The sequence below is a fragment of the Sesamum indicum genome, linkage group LG9, assembly GCF_026168435.1.
Source record: "Sesamum indicum cultivar Baizhima isolate 11 linkage group LG9, ASM2616843v1, whole genome shotgun sequence".
Taxonomy (NCBI): Eukaryota; Viridiplantae; Streptophyta; class Magnoliopsida; order Lamiales; family Pedaliaceae; genus Sesamum; species Sesamum indicum.
In genome coordinates this window covers 7729826-7744278 of record NC_142665.1, presented here as the reverse complement: position 1 = coordinate 7744278, position 14453 = coordinate 7729826, and the positions used below count along the sequence as shown (strand labels likewise).

The following is a 14453-nucleotide window of genomic DNA, read 5'->3' as shown; positions in this document are numbered from 1 at the left end:
TTGACTAACTTAATTGAGAAAGGATTAATTATATATTGTCTGAATCAGATACATTGCATGAGAATGTAAAAATTCAATTACTTTTAACATAAATTAATATGTAGTCTGATGAACATTACGCGTCATTTTGAGAAAGACTTGTTTAAACCTAGAATTTCGTATCAAATATCGATAATTGTTAGTTTATGTCAGCCGAGTATTAATCTCACTGTTGGTGTCGTACCCTCCTCATCGTGATGCTAAAATATCATCATAGGTAAGAATTTTAATGTACTTTTCCTTAGTAGTTCAAATTTCGATGTCGTAGATGTTCAGCAAAAATAAAGAATTCCATATGAAATATTGATGTGATACCCTCGTCACCGTGATGCGAAAATGTCTATGTAGGTACATGTTTTTGTATAAATTAAGGAGGAAATATTATTATACATATATGGCACAAAATGTAATTCTGTATAAAAGAAGATCTATAGAATAATATTGGATAAAAAGGACTCCCAAATTCATAATAATACATAAACTAGAAACAAAGTGCAGTACATACTTAAAGTTCATTACAAGATATAATTTGAAGCTGACAAATTTTCTTCCATTGTTAAGACTTTCCACACTTTGATGATCACACACCCAAAAAACACAGAAGAAAATTCATCAGCTTCACAAGTTCTACATAATCTCATTATTCTAATTCAACATATATAGCATAGTTCAAACCATGTGCTGAAATAAAATCATTCACTCACCACCTAGCTAGTGCTCCGCAGCAAACCGTTCCCCATACACGCCTCCTGCAATCAAACCAATCCCAGGGCGAGAGAATTTTTTGTTACTGAGCACTTGTTGGGCGAGTCCACGCACGTATCACATATGTTTTCAGTGAAACGATTATGATACGGGAAAAAGAAAGAAAAGAAAACATGAAAATAGACATATTAAGTTACAGAAATAATTACATAAACACCCCTTCAAGTTTAGACATTTCGGAAAAAAAAACACCTCAATTTTGTAAAATTACACTTGTGATCCCTCCAGTCATATTTTTACAATACAAATTCTCCCCTTCAGCCATCTAGGCTTCACGAAAAATTTGTAATGTAAAACACGACTGCAGATGATACAATGTAAATTTTCAAAATTAATTATATCTTTTGCATAGTCGAAACTTTAAGGGGTGTCAGTGTAATTATTCCTAATTTATACGCGAGACGACATGAAGTAGCTAGCTCTCATCCGTGACGCATTCTTTATCATCCTCAAATCCCTCAAGAGAAGGATGGGGCGAATGGCCCTTCCCAAATGACCTAATGTGATCCTTGAGCGACCTCTTGTGCTTGAAATCGGAGCCGCAGGTGCAGTACCAGAGCTTGCCGCAGTTCTTCTCGTGAGTGCGCCAGTCTCCCTTGACGGCGAAGGATTTGCCGCAGGATTTACGGCAGACAAAGGGCTTGGCGCCGTGCTTGCGCTTGTAGTGGGTCTGAAGAGTGCGGAAGTCCTTGAGAGGCTTGGCGCGGGGGTGGTTGATGTTGTTCTTGCAGCCCTGGGCGCAGCAGTAGCAAGGGAGGCGCAGCATTGCTGCTGGCTGCGTTCCACGCAGTGATTCTGGGCCTTTTCTGAACTCCGAGCCGTGCCCCCACATGTGCATCTGCATGGATCCCAGAGAGCAATTTGTGGGTGCGTGTTTTCCTTAATTTTTAAACCAAATTTCAACGCAAATCAATCAATCACATTGCAAACTTTATTGCATACTTCACCATTTAATTAGTCAATCTTCTTCTTCTTCAAATATTATACTCCGAATAATCCTATGACAAATTTAATACAGTGTTATGTAATTGATTTGAATTTGACTGAACTCGATCCATTCAGCTATATATTAATTAGTCTTACACATTCTTTTCTTGATTATTTCTTTTCTAACTTTAATAAGAAAGAATTCTTACCCAAATCTGGCAAACCAAATAAATCATACAGCAAATGTGATATACTTGCTATGTGATTGATTATTCTACTAAATTGTAAACCAATTACACGTAAGTGTATTAAACTTGTCATATAATTGGTTCAGATTTTTAATCCCCAGTCTGAATAATTATTATTTTTAGTATTCACTGCGGTTATATTTCTTGTGTATTTATGAGATCTTTAGTGCTATATATATGTATAAGTGAACACTAATATTTTGTAGACCACAAAGTCCAATTGCAACCTCTTCATATTGATTGATGAATGTATACATACTTCACTTCCATCACAAAGTATATACATATAAATTCTCCAGACCCTTTTTTACCATTTTGCTTCCTTTTTGAAGACTAGACAGCCTCCCACAAGTACGTACTCCGTAAAAGGAAATTAATCCTTAAATTTTGGGATGTGTGGAGGGAATTGTTCCTTGAATTAGTAAGATAATGATGAAAATTGTTGATGAAAATATGGAACCAAAAAGTTATTTCTATGACAAGTAAACTTAAAAAGCAATAATCCAATAATCTCTCTCTCAAATTGATTGTACATACACACGGCAAAATCTATACGTAGAAGTATTAATATATAAAATGCAACACCAATCCATTTCAAAAGTTTATAAACTAACGGATTCTTGAATCGATATATTTAAAGATCGAGTCATACATATTTCTATTTATATGTGATCTAATTAACCTATTAAAAAATTAAAACTATTTTTTTAAAATCTTTTTTCATGCATGAATTGATATTATTTCTATAATAAAATTAAAAGACATCATCATCCACACTTGCATAGACAAAGAATGAAGCCACTAACCTGCATGTTGTTGTACCTATTGAAGGTCTTGCTGCATATGTTGCAAGAAAACTGCATAGGCCCGACAAGAATCTGTGCTGGTGTGGGGATCCAGAACCTCCTCTCACTACACCCACTCTTGCAGCTCTTCTTCACATGATACTCATTCTCTTCCTTAAAACCGTAGCCCTTTTGCTGATGAACATGATCATCACTACTCTCCACCTCTACTCCCACATCCGGCAACCCTATGTGCAGAGCCACCGTCACATTCTCGTCATCAACGTCGACATCGTCGTCTTCTTCCTTGACTTGCTTTTCATGATCTGTTAACCTGCTGAGCAGCGGCAAGCACTGAACCGTCTCGTAAAAGTATCCGTCGCCTTTGTTCTGTTGCTGTTGGTAGAAGACAGGAAATTTCAAGAAACTCATGGGGACGACGGAATTACTACTACTTCTTGGGAACAAGCTTTGTATTCAGTGAGATTTCGAGCATTAAAGCAGGGATTTATATACATACATATATATATATATATGTTAGTCTGAGAATGTTTGGTTTTCAATTCTGTCCTAAGATGGGATTATTACAGTTGGACTTTGTGTGGGAAAGGTTGAACTAAATATTGATTTTTGTGAATGCTGGTTTGGTTTGTCTTTTTGGAAACTATTTTTTTTTTTTTTTTGTTGATTTTCATTTCTTGAAACCCCCCTAACACCCCCCCCCCCCGGGTATTTACCCGGAGAATTGAGAGCAAGAGATGGTAGTGGTGGGGTTAAAGGAAAATGACATGCAACTATGTGATCTAACTCGACGAAGAGAATCCTAGCCTAGAATACTCCAAACAAATCCCGACATTATTCATTTAAGAAATATGATATAATAATTATCATAGTCAAAAGTATTTGAAAATTATATACGATCAAAAAATGACATTGTCCATCATTATTTCATCAAGCCAAGTTAGAAATTAGTTATAATTAAAAGTTGTATAATAATCTAAATTAAAAATCGCACTCGTACCATCCAAAAATATCAGCGTTCTAGAAATTTTTATCAAACTAATTAGATGTGATTTTTTTTTTCTAAAATACCGTTCTATCTAATGTAATTGTAATATATTCATGTTGAGAAAGAAGAATATGAAAAGGAAAAGGTGTTGGATGTATGTGTGTGTGTATATATTTGTTGGGTTGGAGTAGTTAAAATATTATATATAGAATTTTAGCCACGCATAATATATATGCACATACAATATATAAGATTGACATTTTGGATCTTGAACAATATAAGTGGGAAGCATTGGTGTTTCTTGCTGCAGTCGGTCAACCGTACGTATTAGGGCCGACCGAAATAACATACCTATATATATATATAGAGAGAGAGAGAGAGAGAAGGGGGGGGGGGAGTGGGAAATGTTGAATTTCCGAATTTGTACTAATTAGTTCTTGGGAATGAATATAATCCGCATAGAATTTGAGAAAATTATAATTTTAGTTTTGTAATTTGAAATGATTTATTTTCATAATTTTAAAATTTTGATAATTTTAATCATTGTCCAATTAATTAGGATAGAAAATTGCATTTGACTTGCACTGAAAGAAATTGCATTTTCTAATAATTGATTATGTAAATCAATTGATGTAGGATAAAATATGTCAATTCTCTAAGTTAATGAACAAAATTACAATTTAATTTGATCATATGCAAACAACATGAAATTTATTAGTCAAATTGGCTGGAAAAATGACTAAATATTTCAAAATTTTAAAGTTACATGATTAAATTATAAAAATTAATTTATATGAAATAAAAAATACCGCCACTAAATTTTAAAACTAAACTTATACCTTTTTTTCCGTAAGAATTTGGCAACCTCGGATTTCAATCTTAACTTTTTTCTCAACTCTACTCATTTTTGGGTGTAAACAAACAGAACCTTATAGAAGGGTAATTTTAGATTTTATCAATGAAATTATACCAAAAATTAGTCGTTGCTGGTGTGAGGGATGCTTGATCTTTTACGTCATCCGGTCCCTCGTTTTATTTCCTTTTCATTTCTGAAAAACCTGATTTGGTTATAATTAAATTACATATGGGTTTAATTTTTTGACTTCAATACTATGAGTTTGATTTTTCGAACTTCACTGAAAATGTAAAAATTTATCACTTTATGAGGTATATTATGAAATATTGGGTACGTACTTAGCTGACTCGTAAATCTTGACTTAATGAATATTGAACTTGACTTGCTGATATATTAACGAGCTACAATAACCAAATTAAGTTGATAATATCATAACGAGTTTTGAAACATTTCGTAGTGGTTTGGTTCCTTATGGCAACCACAACGGATCGTCTGTCCTAACTTAAGTTTTTCAATTCCGAAGAGATTTTTTTTCAATAATTAAAAAAAATTGAATTTGAGTCTCACTAATTAATTTAAATGTTTTTAATAAATAATTCATTTAAATGTTAGTGTATACTTAGTACATATTTTTTGGTTAAAATTGTTATATAACCTTTTGTTATAACCATCTTTGCTTACTGAATTTAAATTGAACTATATGTTTTTTTACAATTCCACTAAAAAATATGCATAATGTTTGGTTTTAATTTTGTTTCATCTTTCGAGATGGGCTAAAACATGAACAACATTTGCCTTGATTTGTTTTGGAAGTCTTGGTAGTATTTTGAGATGTTTTGAAACAGTACCTCATTTATTTTTTGTCAAAATAAGTTTACACTAATTATAAGCCCTACAACTAAAAAAATTATATACTTACTCATACATATATATAAAAGAGATATGATTTGACAATGAATAATAGTACTTGTCTCCTACTAAACAACATCAAACATACCATAATTATCTCCAAAAACAAATACAAACATACACACTATCTCTGACACGTACTTATTTATTTTTATTTTTCTCTCTCTATCTCTACAAAACACATCAAAACAAGTTAAAAATAAAACCAAACATAGTGATGTACTTTTATGATCATTTTGAGCCCTCAATTGTGTCCTGTTATGAAATCTCGCAAAAATCACTAACAAAAATAAATTATTTCGTACATTATAAATCATTATGGTTTAAAAATCATGACAAATCAATACTATCTACAATAATCAAACAAAATCAACATAACAATTTAAATTTTGACCACAATTAATCAATATTCGACACGTTATCTATCATAGTTTTTAGTTAAGCAAAAACAATGGCCAATAAACATTGTAACAAATTAATTATTTATTTGTATTTTTAATCATGATAATTAATTATAACAAAAAATATATATATATATATGTTTTTTTAATGAATTACGTAATTACATTTCTTTTTTACTGTCCCTTGAACAATAAAAGTTGATATTAAGAAATAAATAACTACTATTTTTATAATTCAGAAAAAAATACACTTCCATAATTTGAGACTTGATTGACATAATGATATATAATTATAACATTCATAATGTTTTTTTAGTAAATTACACTGATTGAAATGATTGGCAAAGGCATGGATGAATAAAGGTGAAATTGGTGCAATTATGTACAGTGAGAGATAAGTGTAATTAAACTACCCGACAAGATATCATGTAAGCGGATTTCCAGGAGATTAAGAACAGGGACTGCTCCTTTTTTCCAACTTTTTCTTGTTGGGTATTATTTGCACTGTGCACGATTCTCTCTCCTTTTCCCATTATTTTCAAACCCCTTTTCCTCCTCTTGTTTTCCTTTTCATACTCCCATTATGATTTAAGGTTAATTACACTTATAACGCCTCCCTTGAAAAATATAAAATTATATTTTCTTTCCAAAAATATTAGAATTATACTGCTACTTCCTTCGAAAATTCAGTGATAGATGAAAATATTAAATAGGGGGCAAAATTACAAATTTATGTAACTTTGTCTTGCTAACATCAACATTAATTTTTTGTCTAAATCCTAACGAATGACGCCAGGTGTAAATAAATAATTTTTGGAGGGGGTGTAAGTGCAATCTAAAACCTTTTTTTTTAAAAAAGTACAATTTCGTATTTTTAGAGGGATGTTAGTATAATTAAACCTATGATTAATGATTCCATTTTTTGGACCTAGTTAAAACAAAGCATATTCAACGCCAATCATACTTCAAAAATTAGCTTTTTAGAACTAATTATTACTCTAAATTTAAAAAACATTTTCACTTTTAACTTTGTTTATCTAATATGGTGATAGGGGTATATCATACCCTACCTGAAAAATAACATAAATATCTCTAAAATATGGTGTGTATTACATAGTTATACTAAAGATCCATGTACTCTCAATCCAGGCCGGGTCGCGAGATGACCTGCTCCAGCGACCTGGCTCAAGGAACCTATTGTTGGGGATTGTTTGTCTTATAAATCTATCAGGTAGGATCTTGACACATGACACGGTGTAAGTGGACCTCTTTAGATAAGTAGATGGATCCAGTCAGATATTATAAATACCTCGGGTTCAGTTTATTTATGGTGAAATATTTATTACACTGAGAGCCCACTTTAGATCGCTTTGCACTAGCATTTATACCTTTCCTTCTATCTTGAATTCCTTTACTAACTTAGGCATCGAAGGGTCTTAGTTGAGAACCTCCAAGCAAGCCTAACGATCTGGTTTCTTTTCTCAAATCACAAACCTTGTCGAGGACACAAGGTAGCTGACGATCTGCAATCCCGAATCATTCATGAGATAGCTGACGACTTGTATAAGGATTATTGGCACCGTATGTGGGTAATTGAGAAAAGATATACCTAAAATTCGAGATGGGAGGAACTTTTGGAGGAGAGCACACACCTATAGAAGAAACACCACCACTGGAACAGGGGGAACATACCCCTGTGAGACAAGAAGAGCAAATGGTACAATTCATCCATGATGAATTACAAAACATTATTGAAGCTGCTAGCAGAAATGCCATATTGCAGTATGAAAGAAGAATGGTTATACTAGCTGTCCTAGAACCTGGAAAGAAATAGTTGTTCAAGAGGTAAAGGAAAGGAGATCGTAGATGAATCAATGGAGGTGACGAGTAGAGCAGAGCACGAGAAAAGGCAGGAGAAGGAAATGTCAGATGCTGGGTCCTATAAAAGAAGACAAAGGAAGCCAATGATTTCTCAAGTAGAGGGGAAGATGTTGGAAAGCAGATAGAAAAGTTGGGCCAATAGATCGATGAACTCAAGAGGCGGGAGGATTGATAGGGCAGAATAGGAACTCGCTCTTTGCAAACACAATTCTCACTAAGGTAGTGGATCTTAGTTTCAAGTTGTCAGATCTGAAAAATGACATAAATACCCCTAAAAGTTGTTGTATGTTACATAGTTATACTAAAAATCTACGTACTCTCGATCCGGGTCGGGTCACTACCCAACTAGTTTCAACAACTCGGACCCACAACCCGACTCAAAGAACCTATCGAACTGGGCCGGGTAGCGAGATCGTTAGACTTGTTTGGGAACCTCCCAACAAGTCTAACGATCTGCTCTCTTTTCTCTGATCCCAAACCTTTCCGAGGACGCGAGGTAGCTGACGACTTGCGTTCCCAGATTATATGGGAATTTACAAGCTTTTTAGAATATCTTATAAGATACTATAAAAAGTGTTCGACATAATTTTGAGAAAATGGACTTATAAGATCCAAAAATAAGATAGAAGGAGCTTATAAGCTCATTTAGAAAAAGTAAGTAGCTCATAACTTATTTATAAGCTTCATAATTTTATTTCATCCAAACACTTTAAAAACTTACTTTTAAAATAAAATATAATAAGACTACATGAAATATAACATTTAACCTTAATGAATTTCCATGGTTAAAAATAAATAGTTGTAGTAAATTGTCATTGGCCGTAGGCATACAATATTTGTCGTCTATGATTTTTGCTGGTTTGGCTAAAATATTTATCATATCTAAGAGCCATTGCAAATATTTTTATCATATATGGTGGATAAGCTAAGTTTTGCATTGATTTTATTTAGCTATGGTTACACTAGGAAATTTTTTTGTAATGGTTAATTACTATGATTAAAAAAGTATGAAAAATACTAATTAACTGTGGTAGCACTATAATTATTAGCCGTTGCTTCTACAAGAGAGGTAAAAACACTAGCCACAATAGAAAATGTAGATATTTTTTCTATAGTTTAAAATATGACAAATATTCATTAACAGTGATCAAAACTTAACTTTTTAAATTGGGTCAATTTGATTTGATTGTGGTAGATAATATTAATTTACCATCATTTTCAAGTCGTGATCATTACAATGTGAAATAATTCATTCTTTAATAGTGTTAATAATAGTTATTTACCACGTTTTTTAATCTATAATCATTAATATATAGACAATTAATAGTAAATTTTCTTCTAAAGTAATTTATTAGCTCTAAAAACATCTTTATAATGTAATGATAGTTTTTATTATGTGATGTGCATGATATTCCGAAAAGTAGTTTTAAAGATTTACTGGAATTTTCAGATTTTAAACTAGAAAAAAGAAAAGAAAAAGAAAAGTAATGATAGTTTTTACTGTTTTACCTGAGGGACTAAAATAGTAACTTTTCAAGAATCCAAGGACTGTATTGCTGCTCAATTTCTCAAGTAACCACCCATCTGTTTTTTTTTTTTTTAATAATTACATAATTACATCAGTATCAATAAATAAAGGAATTGCATTTATCAATAAATCAAATTACGACAAATTAATATTACAATAAATTCACATTAAATGAGATGAATATTTATTATAATACTCATATTAAATAAATATTCAAATAATACTCGAACTCATAATTTTAAATTTATCTGTAAGATTTTAGTTTTAATTACTAAATTAAAACATCATTCATAATAACCACATAATTCTGAAAAGTATCTGAATTAGGGTTTGTTTGTAGTGAGACAGTATGAACGCAAGAAAGCACTTTATGACATGTGATTTCACCAAGTTGATGATGCGATTATCAGCCAATCCCACATAGTTAACCACACACCAAAACCTTGGGCTCATCCTTACATCCATCTCACATTAACTATGTCGAATTTTACATCAAATTTTAGTTCAACCTAAACTCAGTTAAATAATATAACTATATAATAAGTATACAGTAAAACCTCTATAAATTAATAATATTGGGACCATGAAATTTTATTAATTTAGAGAGATATTAATTTATCGATAAATTAATATTTTATTAATTAAAAGAGAGATTTTTTAAATTCAACAAATTTAGTACATATGTATTGAAAATAAAGTACATATGTATTTATCATATAATTAGTGTATATATGTATAAAAAATAAAGTAATCAATTATATAATGATACCCAAATAAGAATTTGCTATAGATGATTTTTTTTTGTTTTTATTCTCTTACACACAACACACATGCACGCACTCAAGGTTTGAACACGACGCCTCTCATAGAGAAGCTGTACATTCGAATTATTGGATTGTCCCTCGGGACTATTTGCCATAGATAGCATAAAATCACATTAGCAAACGCAATGGGTCCACCATTTATGATCTGCGCACCCCAACTTTACTCGGCGAATGTTTAGATGAACCTATATTATTTTTTAAAAAATATTTTATACGATGTTTAAAGTTTATAAAATATAACAAAGTATTTGATATTTTCTTTAAAAAAAATTATAAAATTAAAAATAGAGCATTAGAAACTTATACTTTTTAATTAAAAAGAAAATTGAAATAAAGAACTTTTGATTTATTTTTAAAATCTTAACAAACTTCTCCAATTAATTATAGATTTATCATCTTATAAACTTGGCTATCTTAATTACTTTATCCAAAAATTTAAATTATATTTTTAAAGTAAAATATGATGACTTATAAATTTTTAAGAAAATTATAAAATGTAGGAAATTATTTTAATATAGGACAGAAACTCATCATATGTGATTCACGCGAAACAACCAACAAAACAAATCATCAAGCACAAACTGCAAAAACAACTCAGTTTATGTTGTATTAATTAGGACATCAAACAACATATGTCTGCTATGATTATTATTTTTTCTCAGTTCCTATTCTGATAATCACTACCAAAAAGGAAAAAAAAATATATTTCCAGCATTGATCAGATCATGGTTTAAAAATCATGGTAAATAAATACTATCCACCACATTTAATTATAGCCAAAATATTTTATTGTAATTTTTTCATTGTGATTAATATTTTGGTCTTACTTGCAAAACAAATAGTCGTTGTGAAGCCATAGTTAATTAGTATTTACAATACGTTTTTACTTTTAACCATAATAATTAATCATTACCAAAAGTAACATTTCTTTTAGAAAAAATTACATTTTTGGTCCCACACAATAGAAGGTGTTGCATTTTTATCCCAAATTTTACGAATTGAGCAAATTTGATCCCGTAAGATAAAAAGTTGTAATATTTTTTGTCCCATGCAATAAAAGGTGTGTCGCATTTGGTCATATAAGATAAAAACTTATAGCATATTTTTCCCTGAATATGCTACAATTCATTAGTCTGTGGGTTCAAATATACTAAATCTATAATTATGGAATTAAAAGCGCGACACTCTTTTTTATATGGGACTAAAAGTACAATTTTTTCTTTATTTCTTCGGGCGAAGGTTGCTCAATTGCCTTTGTGGACTTTGAAAAAAAAAAAAAAACTTTTATATTATTCATCATCTTTTAGCATAAAAGATTAGCACCCGTGACAAAAAAAGGAGATTAAAGCTTACAGTTCCAAATGGACCATCATCACTTATTAAGTTAGGTAATAATTCATACACAACATTCCAACATTTTTTTTCTTAAATTTTGACGAGTTTAATTTATTATATTTACTCTAAATTCACTTGCGTGCATATGTAGGATGGGTTTTTATGACAGTCGAATACAGTTCAGTAAAGGTGTTTACTTTGTATTGTGAAGGCTCAGTGTTTGATACTAATTATTATTTAGGTTGAGTAACTCAAACAGTTTAAGTAAATATAATATAATTAATATAGGATTTTTTTTATTTTGTCTAAATAATGCATATCACAAAGTAAACCGGGTCTGAATAATATAGATGATCCAACATCAACATAATACAAATTTATCTTTTTTCTGAATATATTTATACATCATGTCTGTTTTCATAATAATTTATTATTTTTTTGTCTCGTTTGAATATATTCAGTGATTTAAATTATTGATGAGCATATCAGAATTATAATGTGATGAATCAAATACTACCAAAAAAAATAAATGAATAAATAAATAAGTGGGTGAGTATATTTCCATGCCTAATTAATTTAGATTATATAAATACTTAAAATTCTTGTTCAACTTTCCAAAATGTAATTAAATTCTAACATTTCGGCCACTTTTTTGCAGCCTGAAAAGGTGAAAACACACACAGCCATGATTGTGGAGGAATCAAAGTGAAGGGGTTCACAGTTCGCTGTTCACACTTTGCTCAATAATTTATCCAAATTTAGAAATAGAAAAGACCTAATTAGATTGATTGACTAATTAAGAGTAAAGTAGGATAATAATCAACTTAGAATATTCAAAGCTAATATGGAAAACCCTTCATTTTGAATTATCAAAATAGTAATTATATATAATTAAAAAAAAAGACAAAGGAAATTATTTGAATATTATAAAAATAGCATGGAAAAGATAGTCTTAAGTATCAGGTCTGAGATTATACGTAGGGCAAAAATTCTCCAACTTTCTTCAGGTAATACCAACTTCTCACATGATCAATTAAAAATTGAGTAACACATAAATTTTGGCCAAAAAAACTCAAATATATTTATTATATATTCATTTTCAATGAACCGTTGGTAGCTAAATTTTAGGATGCGCTCGATCAATTTAGAGACAATTCTTATATCCAACAGAGTCCGTAGACCCAAATATGACACATTACCTTTTGATACAGTGTAGGCATCAGTCCCTACACCCGATCATGCGACCTACCTAGGCTTATGTGTTTTGGCAAAAAGTCGTATCGATTTGATCACTTTTGGAATGTTGATTTTTTTTTCAAATTATATAAATTTTGTATCTTGCAATTATTTCAATTTTATATTTTTTACACTTTTATAATTTATGGAAAAACAGCACTTATCATCTTTCTTTGGAGTAAATTTACTATGAAAGTGTTTGTATAAACTTTTACTTTTAAATAAATGAAAATATTGGAAGTTATACCAAAATAAAAAATAAATAAAAAGCAAATAAGAGCTAATTGGATAATGCTTAGAGAAAAATCACTTCTAAAAAAAGTTTAATTGATTAAAGATCATTTTATCCTTATGTGTTAAAAAGATACTACTTTTTGCTTATTATTTAACTTGTTGTTGTCAATAATAATTATCTTATTATGAAAAATACTATATTTTATTTCGATTAGTATATTTCATACTTATTTTTAAAAAAATTAAAAAATAAATATTTAATTTAATAATGCTTCCATCACATAATATAATTTTTCATTCATACACAATAATTAAATTTGCATGATTGTTAAAAATATTATTTTATTAATTAATCAAATAATAATATGTGGGCAAAATAATATAAATCAGATGATATAGCAAATAAAATAAAAAACTTTTAAAATATCAAATATGTGAAAGTGTAAATTTGATTATTGTTAAAATATTCAAATTATATGAAAAATTCAACATTAACTTTAAATATATAATTTTAATAATACATTAAAAATAGTAAAATTAAGATTATTATTATACGAGAGTAAAGTAGTCTAAAATAAAATTAAATTTATTTACAAAAAAGTAAAAGCAGCTAGAAGCACCACGCAAGGTGCTTCTATCTTTTGACCTTAAAGTGTATTTTTGTTTTTTTAAGTCGGAAGCTAAAAAATATTTTTTTAGAGCGCTCGCAAACACTCTATGTCACATGACGAAGATCCTTTAAGTTATTCTAAAACTAGTAATTATTTAAAAACCTACCATACTTATGAGAAAAGTTAATTTATTAAATCAAAATTATTGTCTTAGTATTCAATTATATCATATTATACAAGTTAAATACTTTATGTTTTTTTTTAAAATTAATAAAATCTTATGTTATTATTGAAAAAATGACGAAATTAAACCTAATTAATCCCTCAAAAAATCAATTAAAAAAATGGAGAAATTCCCCATGATGAGAAATAAAGACACGCAAAGTTTGAAGGACCGTAGACTACGAAAAGTTGTACAAAAAATTATCTTGGTAGGTATACGTATAATCTATCATGGAAAATATTAGAAATTAAGTCCAAGCGATTGAATGTAATCATTAGCTCAAAAATCCTTCTAGACTGCAAACTAGTGATTTTGTGCACCAATTCAAGTCAAGTCATCATCTGTCTTAGACGCAGTCCTTCCTCAAATTACCATAAAATTCTAAATAAAATTATTTACGTCATACTTATGTCACTTATGACATATATAACTCCTAATAAAATTATTATCTAGAGTTGTAATAAATCAACTATAATGTATTATAAGCTTACGAAAATATTATAAATTTTCATCCGGACACCATCTTAATCGTATCACTTATTATTGAGTCTAATCCAATTTAAAATTATATAAAATAAAATAAAAGTTTATTAAACCAAAATTATGAGATTGTAATTTACTTCGACTCGTAAAAAATCCCAT

At 29.7% G+C, this 14453-nt stretch overlaps 1 protein-coding gene across 1 annotated transcript; it reads right to left on the bottom strand.

The window, feature by feature from the left end:
• Nucleotides 1-502: 502 nt before the first annotated feature.
• On the bottom strand, nt 503-3373 carry LOC105171051 (zinc finger protein WIP3). Its single transcript, XM_011092055.3, has 2 exons — nt 2786-3373; nt 503-1642 (listed from the first exon to the last, which is right to left on the bottom strand). The coding sequence occupies exons 1-2, from the start codon at nt 3194-3196 to the stop codon at nt 1220-1222; spliced, it is 834 nt and encodes a 277-aa protein (XP_011090357.1). The 5' UTR covers nt 3197-3373; the 3' UTR covers nt 503-1219.
• Nucleotides 3374-14453: the final 11080 nt, after the last annotated feature.

Coding starts and splice junctions, on each gene's coding strand:
- LOC105171051 (XM_011092055.3), bottom strand. CDS start 3,196: ATGAGTTTCTTGAAATTTCCTGTCTTCTACCAACAGCAACAGAACAAA. Junction 1,643..2,785: donor ATAGGTACAACAACATGCAG/GTTAGTGGCTTC, acceptor GGATCCATGCAG/ATGCACATGTGGGGGCACGG.